At 42.1% G+C, this 25,134-nt stretch overlaps 2 protein-coding genes across 3 annotated transcripts in view; both read left to right on the top strand.

Annotated features, from left to right (window-relative positions):
* The window catches only part of LOC306888583 (ubiquitin carboxyl-terminal hydrolase 8-like), a 21,110-nt gene extending 10,405 nt beyond the window's left edge, over positions 1-10,705 (top strand). For both annotated transcript variants that reach the window (XM_079447004.1, XM_079447005.1), the window contains exons 9-19: positions 1-122; positions 1,754-1,929; positions 3,925-4,383; positions 5,557-5,631; positions 6,520-6,815; positions 6,907-7,128; positions 7,216-7,426; positions 7,500-7,736; positions 9,295-9,437; positions 9,524-9,656; positions 9,737-10,705. The exon at positions 1-122 is cut by the window's left edge and continues 20 nt beyond it. In XM_079447004.1, the coding sequence (XP_079303130.1) occupies positions 1-122; positions 1,754-1,929; positions 3,925-4,383; positions 5,557-5,631; positions 6,520-6,815; positions 6,907-7,128; positions 7,216-7,426; positions 7,500-7,736; positions 9,295-9,437; positions 9,524-9,656; positions 9,737-9,895 (2,233 nt within the window). In that variant the 3' untranslated portion in view covers positions 9,896-10,705. The remainder of the gene's footprint in view (positions 123-1,753; positions 1,930-3,924; positions 4,384-5,556; positions 5,632-6,519; positions 6,816-6,906; positions 7,129-7,215; positions 7,427-7,499; positions 7,737-9,294; positions 9,438-9,523; positions 9,657-9,736) is intronic.
* A 4,042-nt stretch (positions 10,706-14,747) lies between these two features.
* Positions 14,748-24,604, top strand: LOC306888714 (uncharacterized protein; the record flags this gene model as incomplete). Its single annotated transcript, XM_079447125.1, has 5 exons — positions 14,748-14,766; positions 15,481-16,382; positions 18,596-18,758; positions 20,803-20,969; positions 23,117-24,604. 5 exons carry the CDS (start codon positions 14,748-14,750, stop codon positions 23,267-23,269), a joined length of 1,404 nt encoding a protein of 467 aa, XP_079303251.1. The 3' UTR covers positions 23,270-24,604.
* Positions 24,605-25,134: the final 530 nt, after the last annotated feature.

Here is a 25,134-nt window from a genome sequence, read left to right as displayed (position 1 = left end):
GCGCAGTGAGCCTCTGGTGCTGGATGGAGGATATGATAACTGGCTGCTCTTTTATCCGATGTACACCAGCAACGCTAAAGTCAAACCCCCCCGACAGCAGGCGGCCAGCACCCTGCCCCAGCGTGAGTCTCACAGCATACACACATCATATGATTTATCATGCACTGATACATCCTAATATCCCATTGCGGATATCAACTCTTTCCCCACCAAAAACAGAATTTTCTGGGTTTGTGTGTTTTCAATGTTATACGCTACAAGGGGCGCTATTACGCACCTCCTGAATGAGTCTAGACCAGGGCTGTCCAAACTCGGTCCTGGAGGGCCGGTGTCCTGCAGAGCTTAGCTCCAACCCCAATCAGGCACACCTGAACCAGCTCATCGAGCTCTTACTAGGCGTACTAGAAACTTCCAGGCAGGTGTGTTGAGGCAAGTTGGAGCTAAACTCTGCAGGACACCGGCCTCCAGGACCGAGTTTGGACAGCCTGGTCTAGAATCACTCTGTCAAAAACACAGTCTAGGAAGACGCAGAAACCAGCGATCTCCAATACATGCATATGAAAATATTGCAATCATCAACAATAAACGGCATATAAGTAAATACGTGATTTTCTCAGCTTTTTGCTCATAATGTTGTTTTTTTTAATGAAGCTTACTTTCATTCAAGTGTTGGTTAAAAAAAAAATGCTTGAAGCATTTTTTTGATTAGAAGTAGAGGCTCTGATCTTTATTTTGATGTATTGCATTTTCAAATATTCATACAACAAAATATTTGGGGAGCCACGAAATTTTAGTGAAAATCAAAAATGCTGGCAATTTTATTATATTTTTTAAATGCTGGCGGGCAAAGAGTTAAAATTTGCACCAACAAAATGTTTTGTGGTTAGAATTTGTGATTGACATGATCAACATTGATCATCTAAAAATGCACAAGCGCTGCAAAAGGAAAATGTTTTGTTTTGGATCGAATTATCAAGTCGAACAAATTTGAACTTTTCTGGCTTTGCTGTGAGAATTCAAAAGAATGGATTTGTGAATTCAGTTTCTTGTATCAAAGCAAATGAGGAGAGGAATGGACTGTTATTAGTGATAAAAGAGGGTTATGAATAGGAGCCATAGATGCTGGTATGGCAAAAAATAAATAAATACATTGAGCTGAATATGCTGATGTTGAGTGTTAGAAGGATAGTTCACATAAAAATGAAGATATTTTGAAGAATGTGGGTAACCAAACAGTTTCTGGTCCCCAGTGACCTGTATTATTATTTTTTTCTCATACTGTGGAAGTCAATAGTTCGGTTACCAACACTGATCAAAATATGTTTTGTGTTCAAGACAAGAAACTCATACATGTTTGGAACAACTTGAGGAAGAGTAAATGATGACAGAACACACACATTAACACTAAAGACTAACTATAATGATAACTATAAAGTTTTAATAATCACTAACTCTATGAGCATAATGAAATCACACCAGAAATATATCGACACAGAGGAACAATATCATTGGAATCACTTTCAGAACAATATTTTCCATCTGATGAGCCATAAAAACATTGACAGCCAATCAGAATCCAGCAGACGTTAAAGAGCTCAGCATTTAAAGCAACAGACGACAAAACCGCAGCGCTCAGAATAACCAGAGCGTTCGTGTGTGTGTGTGTGTGTGTGTGTGTGTCTAATAGTTCTCACTCTCGGTGGGAATGTTCTTAATCTCAGTGAATGCAGTGAAGTTGTTGCTGTGATTTCAGTGAACTTCTCGTACCCGTCGCTGGAGGAGCCCAAACCCGTGAGTGTGTGTGAGGAGCCTGCAGCAGCGCAGCTCAACGGCAGAACCGTGGATCCGGAGCCGGCCCCAGAGCCGCCTGCACCGCTCACACAACCCGCTAAAACAGACGCCGCCGCCTCGCCCCGACACACTCCACAGGTCAGCTACAGGGCTGTCAGAATGGCTGGAAAACTAAATTCATATTTTGTTCTTAAATATTAGCTATATTCAAATACTATTCCAATTTTAAATAAATAATTTCAGTTGAGGGGGGGTATTTTGGCTTCTCTCCTGAGGCCACAAGAGGCGCATCGAGCAAAATATTACTAATGCACATTCTTCAAAGCAATAAAATAACATAACTACCTGTGAAAAAAGTGCATAATGTTTATAAGCCAAATAATTAATTAATGTGACCCTGGACCACAAAACCAGTAAGGGTAAATTTTTTGAAATTGAGATTTATGCATCATCTGAATAATAATATTTCCATTGATGTATGGTTTGTTATGATCGGACAATATTTGTCTGAGATACAACTATTAGAAAATCTGGAATCTGAGGGAGCAAAAAAAATCTAAAAATCTCCTTTAAAGTTGTTCAAATGAAGTTCTTAGCAATGCATATTACTAATCAAAAATGAAGTTTTGATATATTTACGGTAGGAAATTTACTAAATATCTTCATGGAACATGATCTTAATATCCTAATGATTTTTGTCATAAAAGAGAAATGTATAATTGTGATCCATACAATGTATTGTTGGCTATTGCTACAAATATACCTGTGTTACTCATGACTGACAAAAAACTGCCAGAAAGTCGGTAACGTAAACAAGATCTTCTCTGCATTGATGTTCTAATGAATGACGCAGCAGCGCCGCATCCAGTGCCTTCAGTGACATCATCATCATCATCATCATCACATCTCGTCACTGATAAAGCTGCCTGACACACCTAACATTCATATGCAACAATTTTTGCATTCAAATGTGGATTTTTATTTAAAATTAAACAAATATTCAAAATTCACATTTTTATTTGACAGTGGAGCAGAGGCGCTCAGCGATCCACTCTAGAGCTGTCAAAAAAAACTAAACAAATATCGAATATTCGTCGAATTTAAAATAAAAATCCACATTTGAATGTTAGGTGTGCATGGGGATACTGGAAAAAATACCGGTATTTATTATATTTCAAACGGTACGATATCATAATTTTGCTCAATCTGGTATTTCATACGCTGCTGTTGCAAAATGCACCTTTAGGTAAATGTGACAACAGAACAACACGATGGATCAAACAGATGAAACTCTATCAATGCACCCAAAATCAATAAATAAAGAGAACAGTAGAAGTGAAATATGGCATTACTCTGCATACAAAACCGATGACAAAGGTGAAGGAACTGAGCTCACTGCACCTGTATGCAAGCGTTGCTATAAATCACCACAGCAGGCAACACATCAAACTAAGCATTAGTCTCTTGCTCATCCTGATCTTTTCAGAGAATTAAGAGATCGACAGGTGAGTGAATCATTCATAAATTCAGATATAATTTCTACTTTTTACAACTGATCAGCGCACATATAGATGAGATACAGTAAGCTCAAATGTGCTTGTGAGAGTCACGTAATATATGCACTTGCATTTCATACAGTCGAATAATAATTGGATTTGAAATAAGCAAGAGTTTTGCTATATTAATTTTAGTATCAATAATATGAAGGGAATGTTTCTGCTGATAGGAGCAGCCGAGAGAGCAAGATTTATATTTAATGCTTTTTCTTTGGCGGAGTCTGAAATCTGAAAACAATCTGAGAGAGAAATAATGACGTGATTTTGAATTATGCCTTTTAAATTCAAATATTGATAATTAAGTACAAATTTCGAATTTAGTTTTTCAGCCATTTTGACTGCACTACTCCACACACACACACACCTCCACACACACACACACACACACACACACACCTCCCCACACACACACACACACACACACCTCCACACTCACACACACACACACACACCTCCACACTCACTCACACACACCTCCACACACATGCACACACTCACACACACACACACACCTCCCCACACACACTCACACACACACACACACACACACACGTACTAACGCTTTCTCTGAACGCAGATCGACCGCTCCAAAAAACCAGCTGTCAAACCGGCAGCAAGCGCAAAGCTCAGCGAGGAGCCCTCGGATAGCGACGGCCCCGCAGCACACAACGGCCCTGTGGTGCCCGACCACTCCGGCAAACCCCCACAGGACCCGTCCAGAGCTCTGAGCGAAGAGGAGCGCAGGGAGATCCAGGCCGAGACACTCAGTCTGATGGAGAAAGCCCGCAAAGAGCAGGAGCAGCGCAAACGAGCCCTGGAGGAGAGAGAGACGGCCGAGAGACACCAGCGAGAGCAGAGCGAGAGGAAGAAGGAGGAGGAGAAGCAGCAGGAGAGGAAGAAGCTGGAGAGACAGACAGCAGAAGAAGAGGAGCAGAGAGACGCCAGAGACCAGAAGAACAGGAGAGCGCAGAAGGACGTACCGCTGGATGCTGCCATGAAGAGCATGTCTCTGGATTCACCTGCACCATTCAGCGCTGTGAGAGACAACACACACACACACACGCTCACGCGCACACACTCATGCTCACGCACACTCATGCTCACACACACTCGCTCACACACACTCGCTCACACACACACACACTCGCTCACGCACACACATACACTCGCACACACTCGCTCACGCACTCACACACACGCACACACACTCACACACTCGCTCACGCACACACCTGCTCACACGCACACACACGCACTCGCTTAAACGCGCGCACACACACTCGCTCACGCACACACATACACTCGCACACACTCGCTCACGCATACTCACACACACTTGCTCACGCGCACACACACACTCACACACACGTGCACACACAGTCACATTGACCCACACACACGCACAAACTGACCCACACACACGCGTGCACTCACTCGCACATGCACACGCTCACACACACGCACTGACCCACGCACACGCGTGCACTCACTCGCACATGCACACGCTCACACACACGCACTGACCCACACACACGCGTGCACTCACTCGCACATGCACACGCTCACACACACGCACTGACCCACACACACTCACTCACACAAAAATAAAACAAAAGCAGACATTATTGCCGCTGTCTCCTCTGGCTTGCTCAGTTGAGGACACTTCATTTCTAGCGATTATCGTCAATTTGATTTAGCAGATACTATTTAAACTAAACTGAGCTAGACAATGATATCTCTGAACTCAATAATGAAATGCCTTAAACTGAAAATTGAGTGTTTAATCTTATTATTATACATTACTGACACTCTATCCTCTGATTCTGTTACGTGCTTTGACACAATCTGTATTGTTAAAAGCACTATAAATAAAGCTGACTTGACTTGACTATTGTGCCTACAATGTAACTGAAAAATGATTAACGTATTATTTATAAAATCAATATGACATGCTGATATTCAGGAAAACAGCACTAGAAAAAAAGCTGTATTCTGTATATAAAATGTTGAATATCAGGGGATTCTACCGGCATTAACAGGCCACATCACACACTAAAGATGTGCGCTAGGCACGTTTTTGTTGGGTTTTTGCAAAGACACTGACATACTCGATACTGACATTGTTAAAACCATAATTACAGATGATACACATCACACACACCTTGTATTGCGTAATAACATCACACGTGTGTGTGTGTGTGTGTTCCAGAGGGAGTCTCTGACGCGAGCACACAGTGAGGAGATGGGTCGATCCGTCCCAGGGCTGCCAGACGGCTGGATGAAGGTAAGAGCAGCAGCAGGTGTTCCTTGTGGAGCAGACCTGGGACATTTATCAGATTTTATCGATTCATTCGAATTTAATGTTTTGCCACGATTTAATTTTTTAGAAATTGAGAAATCGTGATTTTTTTTTAATAGAAATATTAGCAAATGTTAGAATTAGACACTTTGACAATATGCCAATGATAACAATAAAGAGAGAAGACTGATTAGCTGCTCATGAGTGACACTCTTATCACGAGCAGCTGAATCAGCTTGTGTTGATAAAGATGAGATGCGGCGGTGGAAGAGGAAACGCATGCGAGAAGATGAGAGTGAACTTCTTTAACTTGAGCGCAGGGTTTTTATAAAGCTGTTTCAGACAAGAGACCCCAGCGCAACAGTCAAACACTCCATGTTTACACAGAAAACATAACGGAATAAAAACTAACTACTGCGTGTCTGGTATTTCATGTTTGCATCACGGAGACAGACTGAAAGCTGCTGTTGTTTTACAGAACATTTATAGTTAATAATAGTCTACTGCTGTTATACTTCAGTCATTCTGAACTACCTTGACGTTTGAGATTTGTTTTTAAGCATTTTCCTCGTATTATTTCTGAACATATAATATGTATAAGACAAGTTTGTACAAGATGTAGTTGCAGTTCATGCATCTTTACTGCAAAGATATTTAACAAGTGACTTGTTGAACATTTACAGCTTCATGTGTAGAGCACTCGGAATAGGATTTTCTTTACAACATGATTCAAGTAACTTTTTCTTTATTAATCCTCTAGTTAGTTACATTTTAAATTTGACTAGTTAAAAAAAATAAATAAATGAAGAACGCCGAGCTCTATTGTGTAGAGTTGTTGTTGTTGGCTGGTGTGTCTAACGCTCGTCTCTGTAGTTTCTGGACACGGTGACGGGCACCTACAGATATTACCACTCTCCCACCAACCGCGTGCACCTGTACCCTCCGGAGGTCCACACGCCGCAGATCCAGCCCAGCGCTGCTAAAGCCAAGCCGCCGCCGGCCGCCGAGACGGAGAAAGAGAAGGAGCAAGAGCGCAAGAGAGAGAAGGAGCGTGAGAGAGAGCAGTCCAAACTCAAACGCTCCTACTCCTCTCCAGACATCAGCCAAGAGCTGAGCGCAGAGAGCAACAGAAAACCTGCCGCCGTGCCCACCTTCAACAGAGAGAACAAGTACATATACATACACACACACACACACACACACTACACACACACACACACGAGATCTTCACAGGTGTGCTGATGTGTGTTTGTGTCTCAGGCCGCTGACCGCTGCTGCTTACACTAAGGTGGAGATCGCTCGGCCGTCTGCGGCTAAGATCCGGAACCTGAACCCGGTGTTCGGAGGTCAGGGGCCGTTGCTAACGGGCCTCCGTAACCTCGGCAACACCTGCTACATGAACTCCATCCTGCAGTGCCTGTGTAACACGGTCGCCATGGCCGACTATTTCAACAAGAACATCTATCAGGACGACATCAACCGGTAATCCGTCAGATGCCACTAATTAAACGATCACGTTCAGTGTGATCAGAGTGAGTCTGAGTGTGTGTGTGTGTGTGTTTCTCACAGGGCCAATATTCTGGGTCATAAGGGCGAGGTGGCTGAGGAGTTCAGCGTCATCATGAAGGCGCTGTGGTCAGGACAGTACAAAATGATCAGCCCGCAGGATTTTAAAGGCACCATCTGTAAAATCAACAACCGCTTCTCCAGCTACGAGCACCAGGACTCTCAGGAGCTGCTGCTGTTCCTCATGGACGGCCTGCACGAGGACCTCAATAAGGTACAGCACTGAGAGCCTGTTCTTCAGAGCCATGCGCCTCAAGATAAAGACACATTCTCTCGTTCTCTGTCAGGCGGATAAGCGGCGCGGGTATAAGGAGGAGGACATCGATCATCTGGACGACGTGAGCGCTGCAGAGCTGGCCTGGTCCAAACACAAGCTCCTGAACGAGTCCATCATCGTGGCTCTGTTCCAGGGTCAGTTCAAATCCACGGTCCAGTGCATGAGCTGCCAGCACAAGTCCCGCACCTTCGAGACCTTCATGTACCTGACTCTGGAGATGTCATCCAGCAGCAAGTGCTCTCTACAGGTCTCACACACACACACACACACACACACACACACACACGTGCACTCACACGCACACGCATGCACACGCTCACACACACACACACACACACACACTCAGACACACACACACGCACGCGCATGCACAAGCTCACACGCTCACACACTCACACGTACACACACACACGCGCACTCACACGCACGCGCATGACCACGCTCACACACACACACACACACACACTCAGACACACACACACGCACGCGCATGCACAAGCTCACACGCGCACACACACACACATGTACACACACTCGCGTGCACTCACACGCACATGTACACACACACACACACACACACACTCAGACACACGCACTCACACGCATGCACATGCACACGCTCACACACTCACACGTACACACACACATGCGCACTCACACGCACGCGCATGCACACGCTCACACACACACACTCAGACGCACACACACACGCACGCGCATGCACAAGCTCACACGCGCACACACACACATGTACACACACTCACACACGCGCGTGCACTCACATGTACACACACACACACTCAGACACACACACGCACGCACGCACGCGCATGCACAAGCTCACACGCACACACTCACACGCGCTTGCACTCACACGCACATGTACACTCACACACACACACACACACACATACACACACACACTCACACACGCGCGTGCACTCACACGCACATGTACACACACACACACACACACACACATACACACACACACACACTCACACACGCGCGTGCACTCACACGCACATGTACACACACACACACACACACACACACGCACTCATGCGCATGCACAAGCTTACGCACTCACACGTACACACTCACACGTCTGCAGGTCTTGATGATCAATTCAGATTTTGTGACTATCCGATTATTTTGGACGACGTGCTTACATTTCTTTTATAAGTGGCCCGTATCTGATGTGTGCATTTTACACTGCACTTGGAGAAACAAGCCAAAAATAGCATATGACATCACAAATCAATTTGAATAGTACATTGAGTTTAATTTATTGACATGGAAATCATATAGAAACGTTTTTAAAGGGCACATATTATGCCCGTTTTTACAAGATGTAATGTTGGCCTTGGGTGTCCCCAGAATGTCTCTTGAACCATGCAGTGTAAGTGCAGCCTTTTTCCCAATGGTGTGGAGTAGGGCTGTCAAAAAAAACTAATTTGTAACTTAATTCTATATGGTTTATAAACGTTATTTTAATCATGCACTTTTTTCAAATATATTTGTGTTATTTTATTGCTTGTGAAGAAACGTGCATTAGTAATATTTTGCTCAATGCGCCCTCTTGTGGCCTCAGGAGAGAAGCCAAAAGGCTTTTTTTTCCTCTAACTGAAATTATGTCTTTTAAATTGGAATATAATTTGAAAATTGATCATATTTAAGTATAAAATTCGAATTTAGATTTTCAGTCATTTTGATAGCTGTCACAGTTGTATTATGAAGGCTTGACAGTGATAGTGATGGTCTGTGGTGTGAAGGGCTTTAATCGGAGCTGTGTGTTTGTACAGGAATGTCTGAAGCTCTTCTCTAAAGAGGAGCGTTTGACCGACAGCAACCGCTTCTACTGCCGCCACTGTAAGACGCACCGAGACGCCATCAAGAAGATGCAGATCTGGAAGGTTCCGCCCATTTTACTCGTACACTTGAAGCGGTGAGTGACGTCTGCAGCACTCCAGTGCAGAGCTCTGATATCTCGTAAAGCAGCTTGTGAAAGGTGTGTGTGTGTGTGTTTGTAAGGTTTAAATACGACGGCCGGTGGAGGGAGAAGCTGCAGACGCTGGTGGATTTCCCTCTGGATAATCTGGACCTTTCACAGTACGTCATCGGACCCAAACACAACCTGAAGAAGTACAACCTGTACGCTGTGTCTGTGAGTATGAGACCACACACACACACACACACACACTCACTCACACACACACGATCTGTGACGTCTGGTCTCGTCTGCAGAATCATTACGGTGGGATGGACGGCGGTCACTACACTGCTTACTGTAAGAACCCTGTCAAGCAGCGCTGGTTCAAGTTTGATGATCACGAAGTGTCCGAGATCTCCGCCTCCTCCGTACGCTCAGCCGCCACCTACATCTTCTTCTACTCCTCTCTATGAGGATCAGCGACAGGTCGTCACCATGGTGACCGGGTGATTGGCGCATGTTTGACATGCAACTATGGGCGGAGCTAAAGCCCTTTGCGTGAGGACTGATAGACACTTCTGCTGAGGGAACGCCTCTCTCTCTCTCTCTCTCTCTCTCTCTCTCTCTCTCTCTCTCTCTCTCTCTCTCTCTCTCAGTGGAGCAGGAGTCTGAACACAGGAGCTCGGCCTGCTCTCTGCAAACTCACGGCTGGACTTGATGTCATTTAGATGGACCGTGTGAGATTAGAGGTTCATATATGCACACTATAATCCAAACCGCTCCTTAGACGTGCACCTGCCGCTTAGGGAGACGCGTTTCATTTATTTATACGGTGACCACATATTACCGGCGCTGCTGGATCCGAAGGTGACGGAGACTGAATGAGAAAATCCAGCTGTTGCTTAACAAGAAATCACTCACAAACCCCCTCGTCATTGTTCACACGTACTAAAGCGCATCTTAGGCCCTGCTCTGTAGGCTAGTGTTCAGGGATCCGCTAATCACAGCAGTGCAATAACCCTCATCGACCGAGACGACTTGATCGACGGTCAGCATTAGCAGCAGGTCTGATAACATCATATCACACAGCTGTCTCTCGTACTAATACTCATCTGAATCGGATCGGCTGGTTCTGCAGCATCTCTCACTGTGGCATGAGCTTCTGATGGACTGACTGAGTGCTTCTCTCTGGTTTCTTATTATATGAAGCGCATTCTTTAAATCCATGTATTAGCCTATAAACCTTATACATGCATAAATAAACAGACGTAACACATGTGCTTCGAGTATTGTCTTCTGTTTACAGTATGACAGCATCAGCAGGATTGTGGGTCTGAACAGGATTATAAAACAGATTTTATACTGTAACATCTGATTGGACGAGCTGCATTTGACGCCGATGTAATACATATGTTTTTTTCTTTATTTTTTACCAGGATAGTCCCATTGAGATATAAAATCTCTTCTTCCAGGGAGTCCTGGCCAAAATGGCAGCACAAAAAGTTTCACACAAAACAATTTACATACACATAAAACTCACACACACACACACACACACACACACACACACACACACAAAATCCTAACTTCTTAAGCACAAGTCACGAATCGTAATGCAGCATTGTATACAGGTGCATCTAAAACAATTTGAATATCGTGAAAAAGTTATTTTTTCTTTTTTTTTTGGTAACTTATTTCAAAAAGGGAAACTTTCATATATTTTAGATTCATTGCATGTAAAGTGAAACATTTCAAAAGTTTTTTTGTTTTAATTTTGATGATTAGAGCTTACAGCTCATGAAAGTCAAAAATCCAGTATCTCAAAATATTAGAATTTGAGTTTCAATTAATGACCATCTCTACAGTATAAATTCCGGGTATCTCTTGCTCTGAAATCATAATAAAGGAAGACTGCTGACTTGGCAATGATCCAGAAGATGAACATTGACGCCCTCCACAAAGAGGGTAAGTCACAGAGGGTCATTACTGAAAGCTGTGGCTGTTCACAGAGTGCTGTATCAAAGCATATTAAATGCAAAGTTGACTGGAAGGAAGAAATTGGGAAGGAAAAGGTGCACAAGCAAGAGGGATGACCGCAAGCTTGAGAATACTGTCAAGCAAAGCTGATTCAAACACTTGTGAGAGCTTCAGAAGGAGTGGACTGAAGCTGGAGTCAGTCTGGTGTTGGCCCATTGTGTTTTATCAAGTCCAGAGTCAATGCAGCCGTCTACCAGGAGATTTTAGAGCACTTTATGCTTCCATCTGCTGACAAGCTTTATGGAGATGCTGATTTCCTTTTCCAGCAGGACTTTAGCACCTGCACACACTGCCAAAACCACTTCCAAGTGCTTTGCTGACCATGATATTACTGTGCTTGATTGGCCAGCCAACATGCCTGACCTGAACCCCGTATGGAATCTATGGGATATTTTCAAGAGAAAGATGAGCAACAGTGGATCCAACAATCCAGACGATCTGAAGACTCAATAGAGCCTCAGCAGAGCCACAGGCTGATCGCTTCCATGCCGTTCCTCACTGATGCTGGAGTTTGTGCTAAAGGAGCCCCGGCCAAGGATTGAGTGCAGAAATGAACATACTTTAAAGAGCTTGAACTTTTCGGGTTTTGCAAATCCTTTTTTTGATTGATTTTAGGAAATATTCTAATATTTTGAGATACTGGATTTTTGACTTTCATGAGCTGTGAGCTCTAATCAAAATTAAAACAAAAAAACTTTTGAAATGTTTTACTTTACATGTAATGAATCTAGAAAATATGAAAGTTTCACTTTTTGAAATGTTACCAAAACAAAGAGAACTTTTTCACGATATTCTAATTTTTTGAGATGCACCTGTAAATCACATCACCATAATCCAGCACTGAGAGAAAACAACTTTGTATGAATCTCTTCTGTGCTTCAAAGGGAAAACATTTCTTTAAACAATACAAAAAACCCAGTTTTGGCCTAAGATTTTTTTAGTAGATTTTCAATATGTACCTGAAAACCCAGCTTTTCGTCCAGCCATATACCCAAATATTTGTAACAATTGACTCTTTCTATACTCTCCCCCTCTAGAGTTAAAATAGAGTGATCCAATTTAATTCCATGTCTGGTAAAAAGCATATATTTAGTTTTTTTTAAAGATTTTATACCAATTTTAAATTTGACAATGAAAGTTGCAATGTCCTAAAAGATTCTTGCAAAATATATATTGCTTGGTCCAAGGAATGTGCTACTGTATAAATAAGTGTAATCAGCATAGAAATGAATTTTAGCTGGGGTTATCCCATATTGCAAATCATTAATATATATTGAAAATAAAATAGGTGCTAAAATGGATCCCTGTGGGACACCTTTGATACTTTTTAGCTCTGATGAACTATAATTTTCAACTGAGACACACTGAGTTCTGTCTGATAAATAATTATAGAACCAATTTAAAGCCATTTCACTGAAACCCACACACCTGAGTCTTTGCAACAAAACTGAATGTGATACATATTTTACATTAAAGATGATACATTTCTTAGCGACTATAAACAGCTAACAGTTATGATAATTCATTAACAGTTTCAGTCAGATTGTGGTTTTTCTGCTCATGGTATAGAGAAATTAATTGTATATTAAATGTAAATAAATCTCTGAATGTTAGATTTGGTCTGTGCTCAAGATCTAGGCGGTTTATGAAGCGAGGCGTTTCTTCTTCTCATCAGCAAACACCTGGAAGGAACTCGCTCAGAAACACATTCCTCTTCTGCAGAACCCTTTCAACTCACTAACTTTTAAAAATGAATATGTTGTTTTGTGAATTAAGGAAGTAATTGGATAAAAGCTTATAATAGAGTTTCAGAGATCTGCTCTGGTCAAGCTCAGACACTCATCTTTATTAATTATAACAATTGTTTACACAAGGACACAAGAAAATGTACAGGACATTCATAAAGCCAGTCAGCTTATACAACAATGTCATTTTCATATTTACAACTTTGTTCTTTTGATATGTTGAAATTGTCATGATTTCTGTAATTTCATCAAACAATATGGAATGGATTTAGAGTGACACAAAGATGATGTCACTTCCTGAATGATGATGATAACTGGCTTTTAATAATTAGATTATACAACAGACTAACGGGGTGTGAATTGTGACATGGGAGAAAAAAATGGGAATTAAAAAAGAATTCAAACAAACTCACATGGAAAAATATTTAGATTATCTAATAGAATACATTTTTATGAAAAGCCAGGTGTTCTTTTGAGATGTTACTGCATCATTTGTGCAATATAATCAAGTTGTTTATTAAATCAAAACTGATGTTCCAGGTTGGGTAAAATCATAACTGTATTTCAGAAATGCGTCACATTATGGAAGTAAACACTGAGTTGCAAATGCAGTGTTTAGTTGGCTTTAATGCTGGGCTTGGCTTCGCTGGCAGAGATCTGAGCCCTCCTCAGTTTGGGTGAGATCAGACTCTTTATGGCCCATCTGGATATTAATGTTGTGTTCAGCAGGAATATTATGTGCAGACTTACTGGAACTCCATGAAAGTGTGCTATACTGTGATGAACCTGCTGTATTTATACTTGTGTGTCCATATAAACATCTCTCGGAGGAGATGGCATGAGTTATCAGAGACTGTTTGATTCATGTCTGGAAGACCCTTCACAGAGATAGTGTTACAGTTTCTACACTATTACAAGTTGCCTAGTTCATTTAATAGCATGGCATCCTTTAGAAGAATAGCTCAAGTAAAATAGTCTTCCACGTGGAACATATACGTATATTATCTTCTATTTAATACATTTCAGCAATTATCAACACAAAAATGATTATCAATCATATTGGCAAATAAATATTGTTTTTGTCCCTTTGGAAAACCTGGAAATGTGACAACTTGCCCCACCCTGAGATTTAGGATAGATTTCCTGCTAACAAATGCTCGTCTCTCAGTTTGGTCTTAAACAAGGTTTCAGTTTTTAGTCGGGTTTCAGATGTTTGGGTGCTAAAATCTACCTGCATAGCCACTCGGGATTTGAGAGATTTATTCATTTTTGTCCTCTAGATCATGAGGAAATGACATAAATCTGGCGCTTCTGTTTATAATCTCGCCGTTTTAAGTGCATCGCTTCACTAATTCGAATCGCCTCGCATCACGAACCGAATTGATTTCTCCGCTCGCTGCGGGGCGCGTGCACGGCGCGCGTTCGCGTCAGAATCTGTGAACGCGCAGGGCTCGTGAGCGGAGTTTAGAGAGCATGACTGCGGACCAGACAGCACTAGTTAGTCAGATTTAGCTGCTGGCTGGAGGAGTTAGTCTCTGGGAATATGAAGCTGGAACTTGAAGGTAAGAAAAATAGCTGTCTGTCTTTGTGCATCTAGTTTAGATGTTTTATTGATTGTTTTGCATGCAATTCTTGTTTGGTTCAATGATAATCATGAGGCTATGTCATGCATTTGTTTTTATACTATGCAATACCATACTATGCTACTAAGACAAAAGCAGCACCTTAAAGCAATTATTTAAAGATCTGCAAGATGTTTAAAAATAATTTTTTTGGAAATTGTTCACAAATATTGCCTTTTGACATTTTACTAAATATACTAGAAAGACAGCCAGTAGGAGACATCGTTGACTGTTATTGACTAGATGGAGTTATATGCAGAAAGGTCATTCTGAACTGTGCATTCGGGCAGAAAGAAGCGCAGTAAACACACCTTCAGTTATCACCAGTCTGAGTGTTTAATAGTTTTCACAGGGAGATTTCTTGGTGCACTACAGCAGAATATTTCACATTGATCCTCTAGAGGTGGGCGGCACGACCAAGCTGCCATGAGTCATTAAAATTACTGATTGCAGTATATTCAGACACGTGCCATGAAACATATTCAACTGAGGCTTCAGAAATTATTATTATTTATGCATTTGGCAGACGCTTTAATCCAAAGAATCAACTTGCGTTGCATTGAAATGCAATAATTTATCAGTTCATGCATTTAACCCAGGGAATGCATTTATTTTGTCTTTATATTAATTATAAGTGTCTGTTTATTTTACTAGCGCATCTCCAAATCTTATTGGCTGTTGGCCTGGCCGTTCTCTGTTTCTGCCTGGTGATTGGCTGCATCGTCTGCTGTTGGCATCAGAAGTCCCGCCCCACAGATGACAAGAAGGCGGGGCTTTCCTTACCCCCTCTACCTGCAGATCATGTGACGGTGACTCTAAGCCCCTCCCCTTCCATCAACACTCTGCTAATTAAACAGCAGTACGAAGAGCTGGACGGAGACGTTCTGGATTATCCCTCATTTAACATCAGCTCGACGGCGTCTGAAGACGATCTTTCTTTACCATCGCATCCTCTGAAGACTCGATTCAATCTACGGCGGCTCAGCTCCCCAGCCGTTCCCTACAAACCCTCTAAACCTGTCCGTAGTCGTTCATCGCTCCCGACCATTCCTAAACTCAGCCTGGCTGGGAAGTCACGTAAAAGCAGTAATAATGTTTCAGAAAGCAGCAGGCTTAATGCCGACAGCGGCCGATATTACAGCTCTGGCTCTCTCAAAGCCACACCTTCCCTTCGCTTCAGCCTTCTGTTCTCACCAGCAGAGGGCAAGCTCACCGTCACCGTTCTGGGTCTCTACCGAGGCTCTAGGAAACTAAGTGGGACTACAGTGAAGGTTTGTCTGCCTCCGATCTGCCTTGCACCGATTCTGGGCGGCCCTAAGCGCAGACACAGCCTCGGTCCAGAGGCTCCGGCGCAGGTGTTCCAGCTGCAGGTGAGGTCAGCAGAGGAGCTCCAGTCCTGTACCCTCAGACTGACCGTGTCCAGCAGGGATTTCTCAGGTCTGAGAGAGACGGCTTTGGGCGAACTCGAACTTCCATGTGCTGAAATCCATTGGGAACCCGATTGCACTGTCACCTTCAATCGGCAGCTCAACCCTGCGAGGAGGAGGCTGAGGAAGGTATTGAAGGAGATTATACATTGTGCACCTGCCAACTTTGTAAATGGTTACAGAGAGAAACTGGGAATCGTACACCGATTGAAGGCTGGAATACACCACTTGACTTGTGCACAGATTTACAGTTGACTGTAGTTGCTTTAACTCAAGTCAGCAAGTGATCAGATTTTTTATCTTAAGAGTTGCATGATACAAATTCGCAATTCTGACTTTTTGCGTGATATAAAGTCGCAGTTATCTTTGCGATATAAACTCCGAATTCTGACTTGTGAGTTTATATCTCAATTCTGAGAAAAAAGTCAGAACTGCTAGAAAAAGGTCAGAATTGCAAGATATAAACCTGCAACTGCGAAAAGAAATAATCTGAATTGTGAGTCTATATCTTGACATTCTCTGAGTTTATATCCAAGAATTCTTAGAAAAAAGTTGGAATTGTGAAGCGAAAAAAAGTCATAATTTTGAGAGAAATTGTTGCAATTATCTTTTTATTTTTAATTCAGTGGTGAAAACATTAATCATGTAGGGTGTTCCGTCCTTGAGGACCAAACACTAACAGACTTCTCAAGTCGTTCTGAGAACACAAGAAATGTACACATCGTTGCAAGGAGATGCATGACAAATGAAAACAGTGTTCTGAAATGCACAAATGCAAAAACAAAAACATGCATGAATTCTCTGTCTTAGTGCAATCAGTCTGAAGTTAAAAAATCAGAGTCTGTGCCCATCATACACTGAGATTTTCTGCTAAATCCTTCAACTCTGATTGCCCAAAGTCTGCAAACTAACTGACTTTTGGCAGCTATAACTGGTGCATCCAGACTGCAAACTGGACAAAAGTGTATTCCAGCCTTTAATCAGACAAATATGCACAGTAGTCCCACTGCAATCACATGTCATTGGCCCAAAATCCTCTTTCGCATAGCTATATATCTAAAGCTTCTGATTGGATTTCAGTATGAGTCAGCTGGTTAAGAAGAACCAAAGGTGTTATTTGACCTCATAGTTTGTATTTGATCACTGCTGAATCCTGCAAATGATGCAGTTTTGCTGTAAGTCGAGAGGATGATGCCCTGGGGAACTTCCATTGACAGTCACATAACATATGATGTCAGTAGATTACAGTAAGACACTTTTATCCAAATCGACTAACATTGCATTGAAGGTGTGCCTTTTAACAGTTCATGCATTCCCTGGCAATCAAACCCAGTCGCACTCTGCTAAACTACAGGAATGCTGATAATCACTGAGCTTCTCAGGTGAGAGATCTGGAAGGGTTTCTGTCGGCTGTCATCAGAACACAAACTCTACAGCACACTGTTGCAGTGGGATTGTACGACCGCGTGACTAGCGTGCCAACAAGTGGTGCGTTACTGTGGCCTGGAGCCAGAGCGCTGTGCCCTGCAGAGGTGGACACGAGCCAGGGCTGATCAGAAACACAGCAGAGATGCATCACACAGCAGAGGATGGGAATGTGGGAGTGACAAGAAACTGCAATAGTTTGAAGGGTAGTTTAAAGCTTATAAGTCTGAGTTGTTGAACTAGGCTAAGACTTGGGTGATTTGTAGAGTTTGTTGTCTCAATCTGTGTAGGCCTTGTCCGGTGGTTGTATAGATAGATATTCTGATAAACAGATATTCAGATTGATTGATTGTAGGGCTGCAACAAATGATTATTTAATCAATTAATCTAGCGATTATTACAGCGATTAATCAACTAATCACTGATTATTTCACCGATTAATCACTAGGCTTTGCTTTATTATTCCACTTTTACATATTGAGTACATATTCTAATTAATAGATAAAATAATGCACTCATTTCAGCTTTTGAAAATTTCAAACAATTATATTACCATTGTACAGTTACAATTCATACAATTATTTTTTAACAATACAAAGTTTCGTTCGGCAGGCAGGCACTGAAGTTTTGTCAGCATAATGAATAGTCGTTAGATAACGATAACGAGTGCGTCTCATTCCAGTAGATGCTGGTTTGATTGAGCGTGTGTTTGATGATAATGTTCAGATGTTTGTGCTTCCTCTGAGAGTCTAATGCGATTACGAGGAAATGTTATTTGAGGAAAGTGCTAGAAACATTAACAGACACATTCATGATCTGGAAAGATCCGTGTCTAGACCCCTCACATCTCCTCCAGACAAAGTACAAATCCTGTCGTAAGTATAATTCATCACTATTTGTCTTTTGTGTGGGTTCAGAGTCAGAGTTCCCAGGATGCAGTGGGGGATTCTGGTTGTCCGGTGCAGTTTCTGGGTCAGATCCTGATTCTGCTGCAGTATCAGACGCTGGCGCATCGTATGAAGCTGATGGTGAGGAAAGCTGAGAACCTGCCCAAACTCACCAGGATGCCTGGCGCTCCAGGTCTGTCTGTCTGTCTGGATGAGTGCATTTCTTGCTTTTTTTCTTTTGTAAGTCACTTGGATAAAAGCAATTTGCTGTGTACAGACACAGTGTTGGGGAAAGTTACTTTTAAAAGTAATGCATTACAATATTGTGTTACTCCCTTAAAAAGTAATTAATTGTGTTACTTAGTTACTTCTTATGGAGAGTAATGCGTTACTACAGTGACACGTATATTGGTGACAATATATAATATCTTCTATAACGGGAAAAACATCGATTTTATGACATGTCATTATTATGAGAAAAAACAGCAAAAGTTAAATAAATAGGCCTCAGGATGAAGGTCTGTACAGTAGAGGGCGTACAGTAGAGGGCGTACAGTAGAGGGCGTACAGTACAGTAATAATGTTCACCTCTGCGCTTTACTCCTGATCTCTCTTTACATGAGGACAGGAGAGCCATCAGTCAAGACATGGAAAACTGTTTGAAAGTTACTAGATAGGCTACTTGAAAAAGTAATTTGATTACGTAACTTGTTACCTGTAATGCGTTACCCCCCAACACTGATCAGATACACTGCCAGCCAAAAGTTTCCGAACAGTAAGATTTTTAAAGAAGTCTCTTCTGCTCATCAAGCCGGCATTTATTTGATCCAAAGTACAGCAAAAACAGCAATATTGTGGAATACTTCACTATTTAAAATAACTGCTTTCTATTTGAATATATTTTAAACTGTAATTTATTCCTGTGATTTCAAAGCTGAATTTTTTGCATCATTACTCCAGGCACATGATACTTCAGAAATCATTATAATATTCTGATTTGCTGCTTAAAAAACATGTATTATTATTATTATTATGTTGAAAACAGCTGAGTAGATTTTTTTTCAGGTTTCTTTGATGAATAGAAAGTTCAGAAGAACAGCATTTATCTGAAATAGAAATTATAAATGTCTTTATCATCACTTTTGATCAATTTAAAACATCCTTGCTAAATAAAATAATTAATTTCTATAACCCCCCCCCCCCCCCCCCCCAAGTATAAAAAAATGATACTGACTCCAAGCTTTTGAATGGTATTGTCAGGAATCCGGCCTATGAACTTCCTCACCACATTGACTCTTGCACCACACTAACTGTTGCACGTCACCCCTGGACTACAATTCCCATCATCCAATGCACTGACAACACACACACAGCTGATTCCCATCACATGCCTTACTTAAGCCATGGACTTCCTCAATCAGATCGCAGAGTATTTTCTGCGTTTATTGCTGTCCAAGTGATGGCACATTACGGAGCCATTTCCAGTCATAGTTTCTAGTCTAGTCTTGAATTCTCGCCTGTGTATCTTGGATTAATCCTTTGCCTTGCCGTTCGGACTCTGTTTGTACCTCGTTTGGACTATTGTTCATGTTATTGGATTACCCCTGTTCTCAAGCCCTCTGGATATTGTTCGCCGCTCAAAGACCCACACTTACTCTTGGACATCTCTTTGTCTTGCCTGTGTTATACCTGTTTGCTGATGTTCTGACCCTGACTGTGCTTTTGATCACGTCTTGGAATAAAGCTCCGCACATCTCACGTCTTGTTCACCCCGTAACAGGTATAGTGTATAATGTTACAAAACGTTTTATTTCAGATAAATGATGATCTTTGGATCTTTCTATTCATCAAAGAATCCTGAAAAAAATGTACTCAACTGTTTTAAATACTGATGATGATGATGATGATGATTAATAATCAGAAATGTTTGTTGATCAGTAAATCAGTATATTATTATGATTTCTGAAGATCATGTGACACTGAAGACCGGAGTAATGATGCTGAAAATACAGCTGCAGATCACAGAAATACATTACAGATTAACAAATAGTCAAATAGAAAACATTTTAAATAGTAAAATATTTCACTATTACTGTTCTTTCTGTACTTTGGATCGAATAAATGCAGGCTTAATGAGCAAAAGAGACTTCTTTACCAAACATTAGATATCTCACTGTTCAGAGAGCGTTTGTCTGGTAGTGTAGATCATTAGTTTATTTGCTAGTCTGTTTCTGTAGATCACTATGTCGTCATCAACCTGCGTCAGGACGGTGAAGTCATCAGAACGAAGGAGACGAAGGGCGCCAGTGGAGCGAACGCGGTTTGGAACGCACCCTTTCTGTTCGATCTGCCTCCTGGCGACATCAGCCAACTTCCACTGCTCCTGGAGATCATCGTGATGCAGGTCAGAAGAGTCTCACCATTCAGACACACCGCCGAACCACAAACCATTCAGACACCCCGCCGAACCACAAACCATTCAGACACACCGCTGAACCACAAACCATTCAGACACCCCGCCCAACCACAAACCATTCAGACACACCGCCGAACCACAAACCATTCAGACACACCGCCGAACCACAAACCATTCAGACACCCCGCCGAACCACAAACCATTCAGACACACCGCCGAACCACAAACCATTCAGACACACCGCCGAACCACAAACCATTCAGACACCCCGCCGAACCACAAACCATTCAGACACCCCGCCGAACCAAAAACCATTCAGACACACCGCCCAACCACAAACCATTCAGACACCGCCGAACCACAAACCATTCAGACACACCGCCCAACCACAAACCATTCAGACACACCGCCGAACCACAAACCATTCAGACACACCGCCGAACCACAAACCATTCAGACACCCCGCCGAACCACAAACCATTCAGACACACCGCCGAACCACAAACCATTCAGACACACCGCCGAACCACAAACCATTCAGACACACCGCCCAACCACAAACCATTCAGACACACCGCCCAACCACAAACCATTCAGACACACCGCCGAACCAAAAACCATTCAGACACCCCGCCGAACCACAAACCATTCAGACACACCGCCGAACCACAAACCATTCAGACACACCGCTGAACCACAAACCATTCAGACACACCGCCGAACCACAAACCATTCAGACACACCGCCCAACCACAAACCATTCAGACACCCCGCCGAACCACAAACCATTCAGACACACCGCCGAACCACAAACCATTCAGACACACCGCCCAACCACAAACCATTCAGACACACCGCCGAACCACAAACCATTCAGACACCCCGCCGAACCACAAACCATTCAGACACCCCGCCCAACCACAAACCATTCAGACACCCCGCCGAACCACAAACCATTCAGACACACCGCCGAACCACAAACCATTCAGACACACCGCCGAACCACAAACCATTCAGACACACCGCCCAACCACAAACCATTCAGACACACCGCCGAACCACAAACCATTCAGACACACCGCCGAACCACAAACCATTCAGACACACCGCCCAACCACAAACCATTCAGACACCGCCGAACCACAAACCATTCAGACACACCGCCCAACCACAAACCATTCAGACACACCGCCGAACCACAAACCATTCAGACACACCGCCCAACCACAAACCATTCAGACACACCGCCGAACCACAAACCATTCAGACACACCGCCGAACCACAAACCATTCAGACACACCGCCGAACCACAAACCATTCAGACACACCGCCCAACCACAAACCATTCAGACACCGCCGAACCACAAACCATTCAGACACACCGCCCAACCACAAACCATTCAGACACACCGCCCAACCACAAACCATTCAGACACACCGCCCAACCACAAACCATTCAGACACACCGCCGACCCAAAAACCATTCAGACACACCGCCGACCCAAAAACCATTCAGACACACCGCCGAACCACAAACCATTCAGACACCCCGCCGAACCACAAACCATTCAGACACACCGCCGAACCACAAACCATTCACCAGATATAACTTTTGATATTTTTTTAGTAGTGGGTGCAGGACACTGTAGTTCATTTATGTAAGTGAGGATAGCAAACTGTGACGCATTACACCCAAACATTCTTCATACAGTGGACTACCAGTAAAAATGATAATTTGGGACCAAAAAGTAATTTTGCTGAAGTGTTTTTCTTTAATTGCTAATGTGATGTTTTTCCACCACAGACTGAACTAAATGAAGCATTGCTTGGTAATTAGTTGAGCTAAATTGGTTTTATCTAATTGTGTTCTTAAATTTAACAGCTGACAGCTATTCAACCAAATTCATTACATACCTTTCTATCAAAGTTATCTGACATCATCAAGATCAATTTGTTCTGACGCAGTTTAACTCTGAGCTCTTCTCATATTTTATTACCGTTTTCTAAATTGTAGAGAATAAACTGTGATATAATGTGAGAAATGTTGAAGGTGTCTGAATAAATTGATTTGACCGCATATCACATGTCATTGTGTCTTAATGTTTTACAGTAATGACATCACTCTCTTTGACAGGGACGGCTGTACACAAAGAGTTGCATTCTGGGTCGTGTTCTGATTGGCTGTGGAGGTTCAGAGGCGGGAAGCCAGCACTGGAGTGAGATGTGCAGCAGGCCGCAGGTGGAGACGGCAGGCTGGCATGAGCTCCAACCAAACCAGCTTGATTGACATGCCCCTGAACCAATCAGATCGCTTCTCATTCCTTCATGCGTTTTTGGATGGAACTCTGGAACCTGGTTTGAGGAGACTTGAGGAAAGTTTGTGTTGAATTTGTTTGCTAATATCTTTAATGTACAGCATCACTGCAGGATATATTTTTGGCTCATTAATAAAATCATCAGATGTTGCTTTTGCACTACAGTGAATGCAAGATCACGTTTAGGAAGCAAAGATGCAACCAAATGTTAATGATGTGTTTAGGATGAATTATGAATTTAAGAAACCACTGCGTTTGCACATCCAGCTATTTTTAACCCCCCAGTACTCACTGAAGTGTAAACCAAACCCACAGACTGTATTTTAATGCGATTCCATGCAGCAGAACGGCTTTATTATGCAGCTGAAACGTGTCTGTGTCTTTTTCTCAGGAGCATTGGGTCAATAATAATTCAGTGTTCAGATGAAATCAAATTAACACACTCTAATAGAAACAAGGGACGTGATTTATGATAATATATGATGAGCTAAAGTTGCTGAGGTTCAAAATAAATATGAAAGACTGATATAATAGGTCTTTTATATACAGTGCATTCAGAAAGTATTCAGACTCCTTCACTTTTTTCAGTTTTATGTTGCAGGTTTATGCTACAATTGTTTGAATTGTTTTTTTCTTATTAAAAATTTTAGAAATGTCTAAATTTATTAAAAAGAAAAACATGAAATATCAGGTCTGAATACTTTCTGAATGCTTTATGCTGAAGTACAGGTGAATCTTTTATGTTTGTTTGTTAATGTGGCTCAAGTTGGTTTCACCTTTTCAGATGATGATGATGATGATGATGATGGACATTTGAATTGTAGTTAAAGAACAAGCTGGTAATTTATTTTAAGCTTTAGATCTGAACTAGACCCCACATCTCCACTTTATATGGAAGTCTTGTAATGCAAACTAAATCCTTTTAAAGTTGCACCATGTCATTTTTGTTTCACTTTTCCTCAACTCAAAGTGTTGGAAGACTTATGAGGGTGAACACCATTTCAAACAAATATATTGCAAGTACTGTCCACTTTTTTTAGTTTAAATCTTGAGTATAAAAAATGTTGTTTGCACCTTTAACTTAAAAATGGCATCTGTTTGTTAAGTGTTTTTTAAAAGCATGCCTATGTTGTGTCGTTATGGACGTGTTATAGACGCGATTGATTCAAATACTGCTTTGTAGTCTGATTTAAAACCACACAAATCTTGTAGCTGTGGCTCTGTGTGAATGCTGCATCAGCGTAGTCAAGCAGTGATGATGTTTACTGAAATAGTTCACTCAAAAATTAAAATCAGAGATCAGGATGAGTGTGTTTGTTCGTCAGGTTTGTAGAAATGTGTCTCTGCATCAGTGTCTCAGCAATGGATGCTCTGCAGTGAATGGGTGCCGTCAGAATGAGAGTCTTTGCACATTTTCATTTTTGGGTGAACTTTATTTAAGCTGCTTGATGACAATCTTGTTTTCTGTTTGAAAGTGTAATTCATTGATTATGATTCCTGTGCAAATGCATTGATGTGTTTCTTTGGCTCATTTAAAAAAAACTGAGAAAAAAAACTAATTCACTTGTTTACCTACAAGAATCTGTTGCTTGTTAAGTGGTCTGGTATTTATAAAAATACGAGTGTATGAGGCTCTCTGTCTCTGTCTCTTGTGTGGGTAAATTCACTTGATCTCAAGCATCGTTCCAGTGGTTTAATCTCTGTTTCTCATCAGTGACTCACTCGTTCTTCATCAGGTCAGAGTATTGATCGACTCGCGTGGTTCAGATCAGAGGTCAAGAGGTCACGTGATGTGTTCTGACCGTCATCATGCTCACAATAATCAATAAACCAACTC

This window comes from Barbus barbus (assembly GCF_936440315.1).
Source record: "Barbus barbus genome assembly, chromosome: 22".
In the NCBI taxonomy this organism is placed as follows: domain Eukaryota; kingdom Metazoa; phylum Chordata; class Actinopteri; order Cypriniformes; family Cyprinidae; genus Barbus; species Barbus barbus.
The sequence above is the reverse complement of the archived record's forward strand: the minus strand, read 5'-3'. Positions and strand labels throughout refer to the sequence as shown.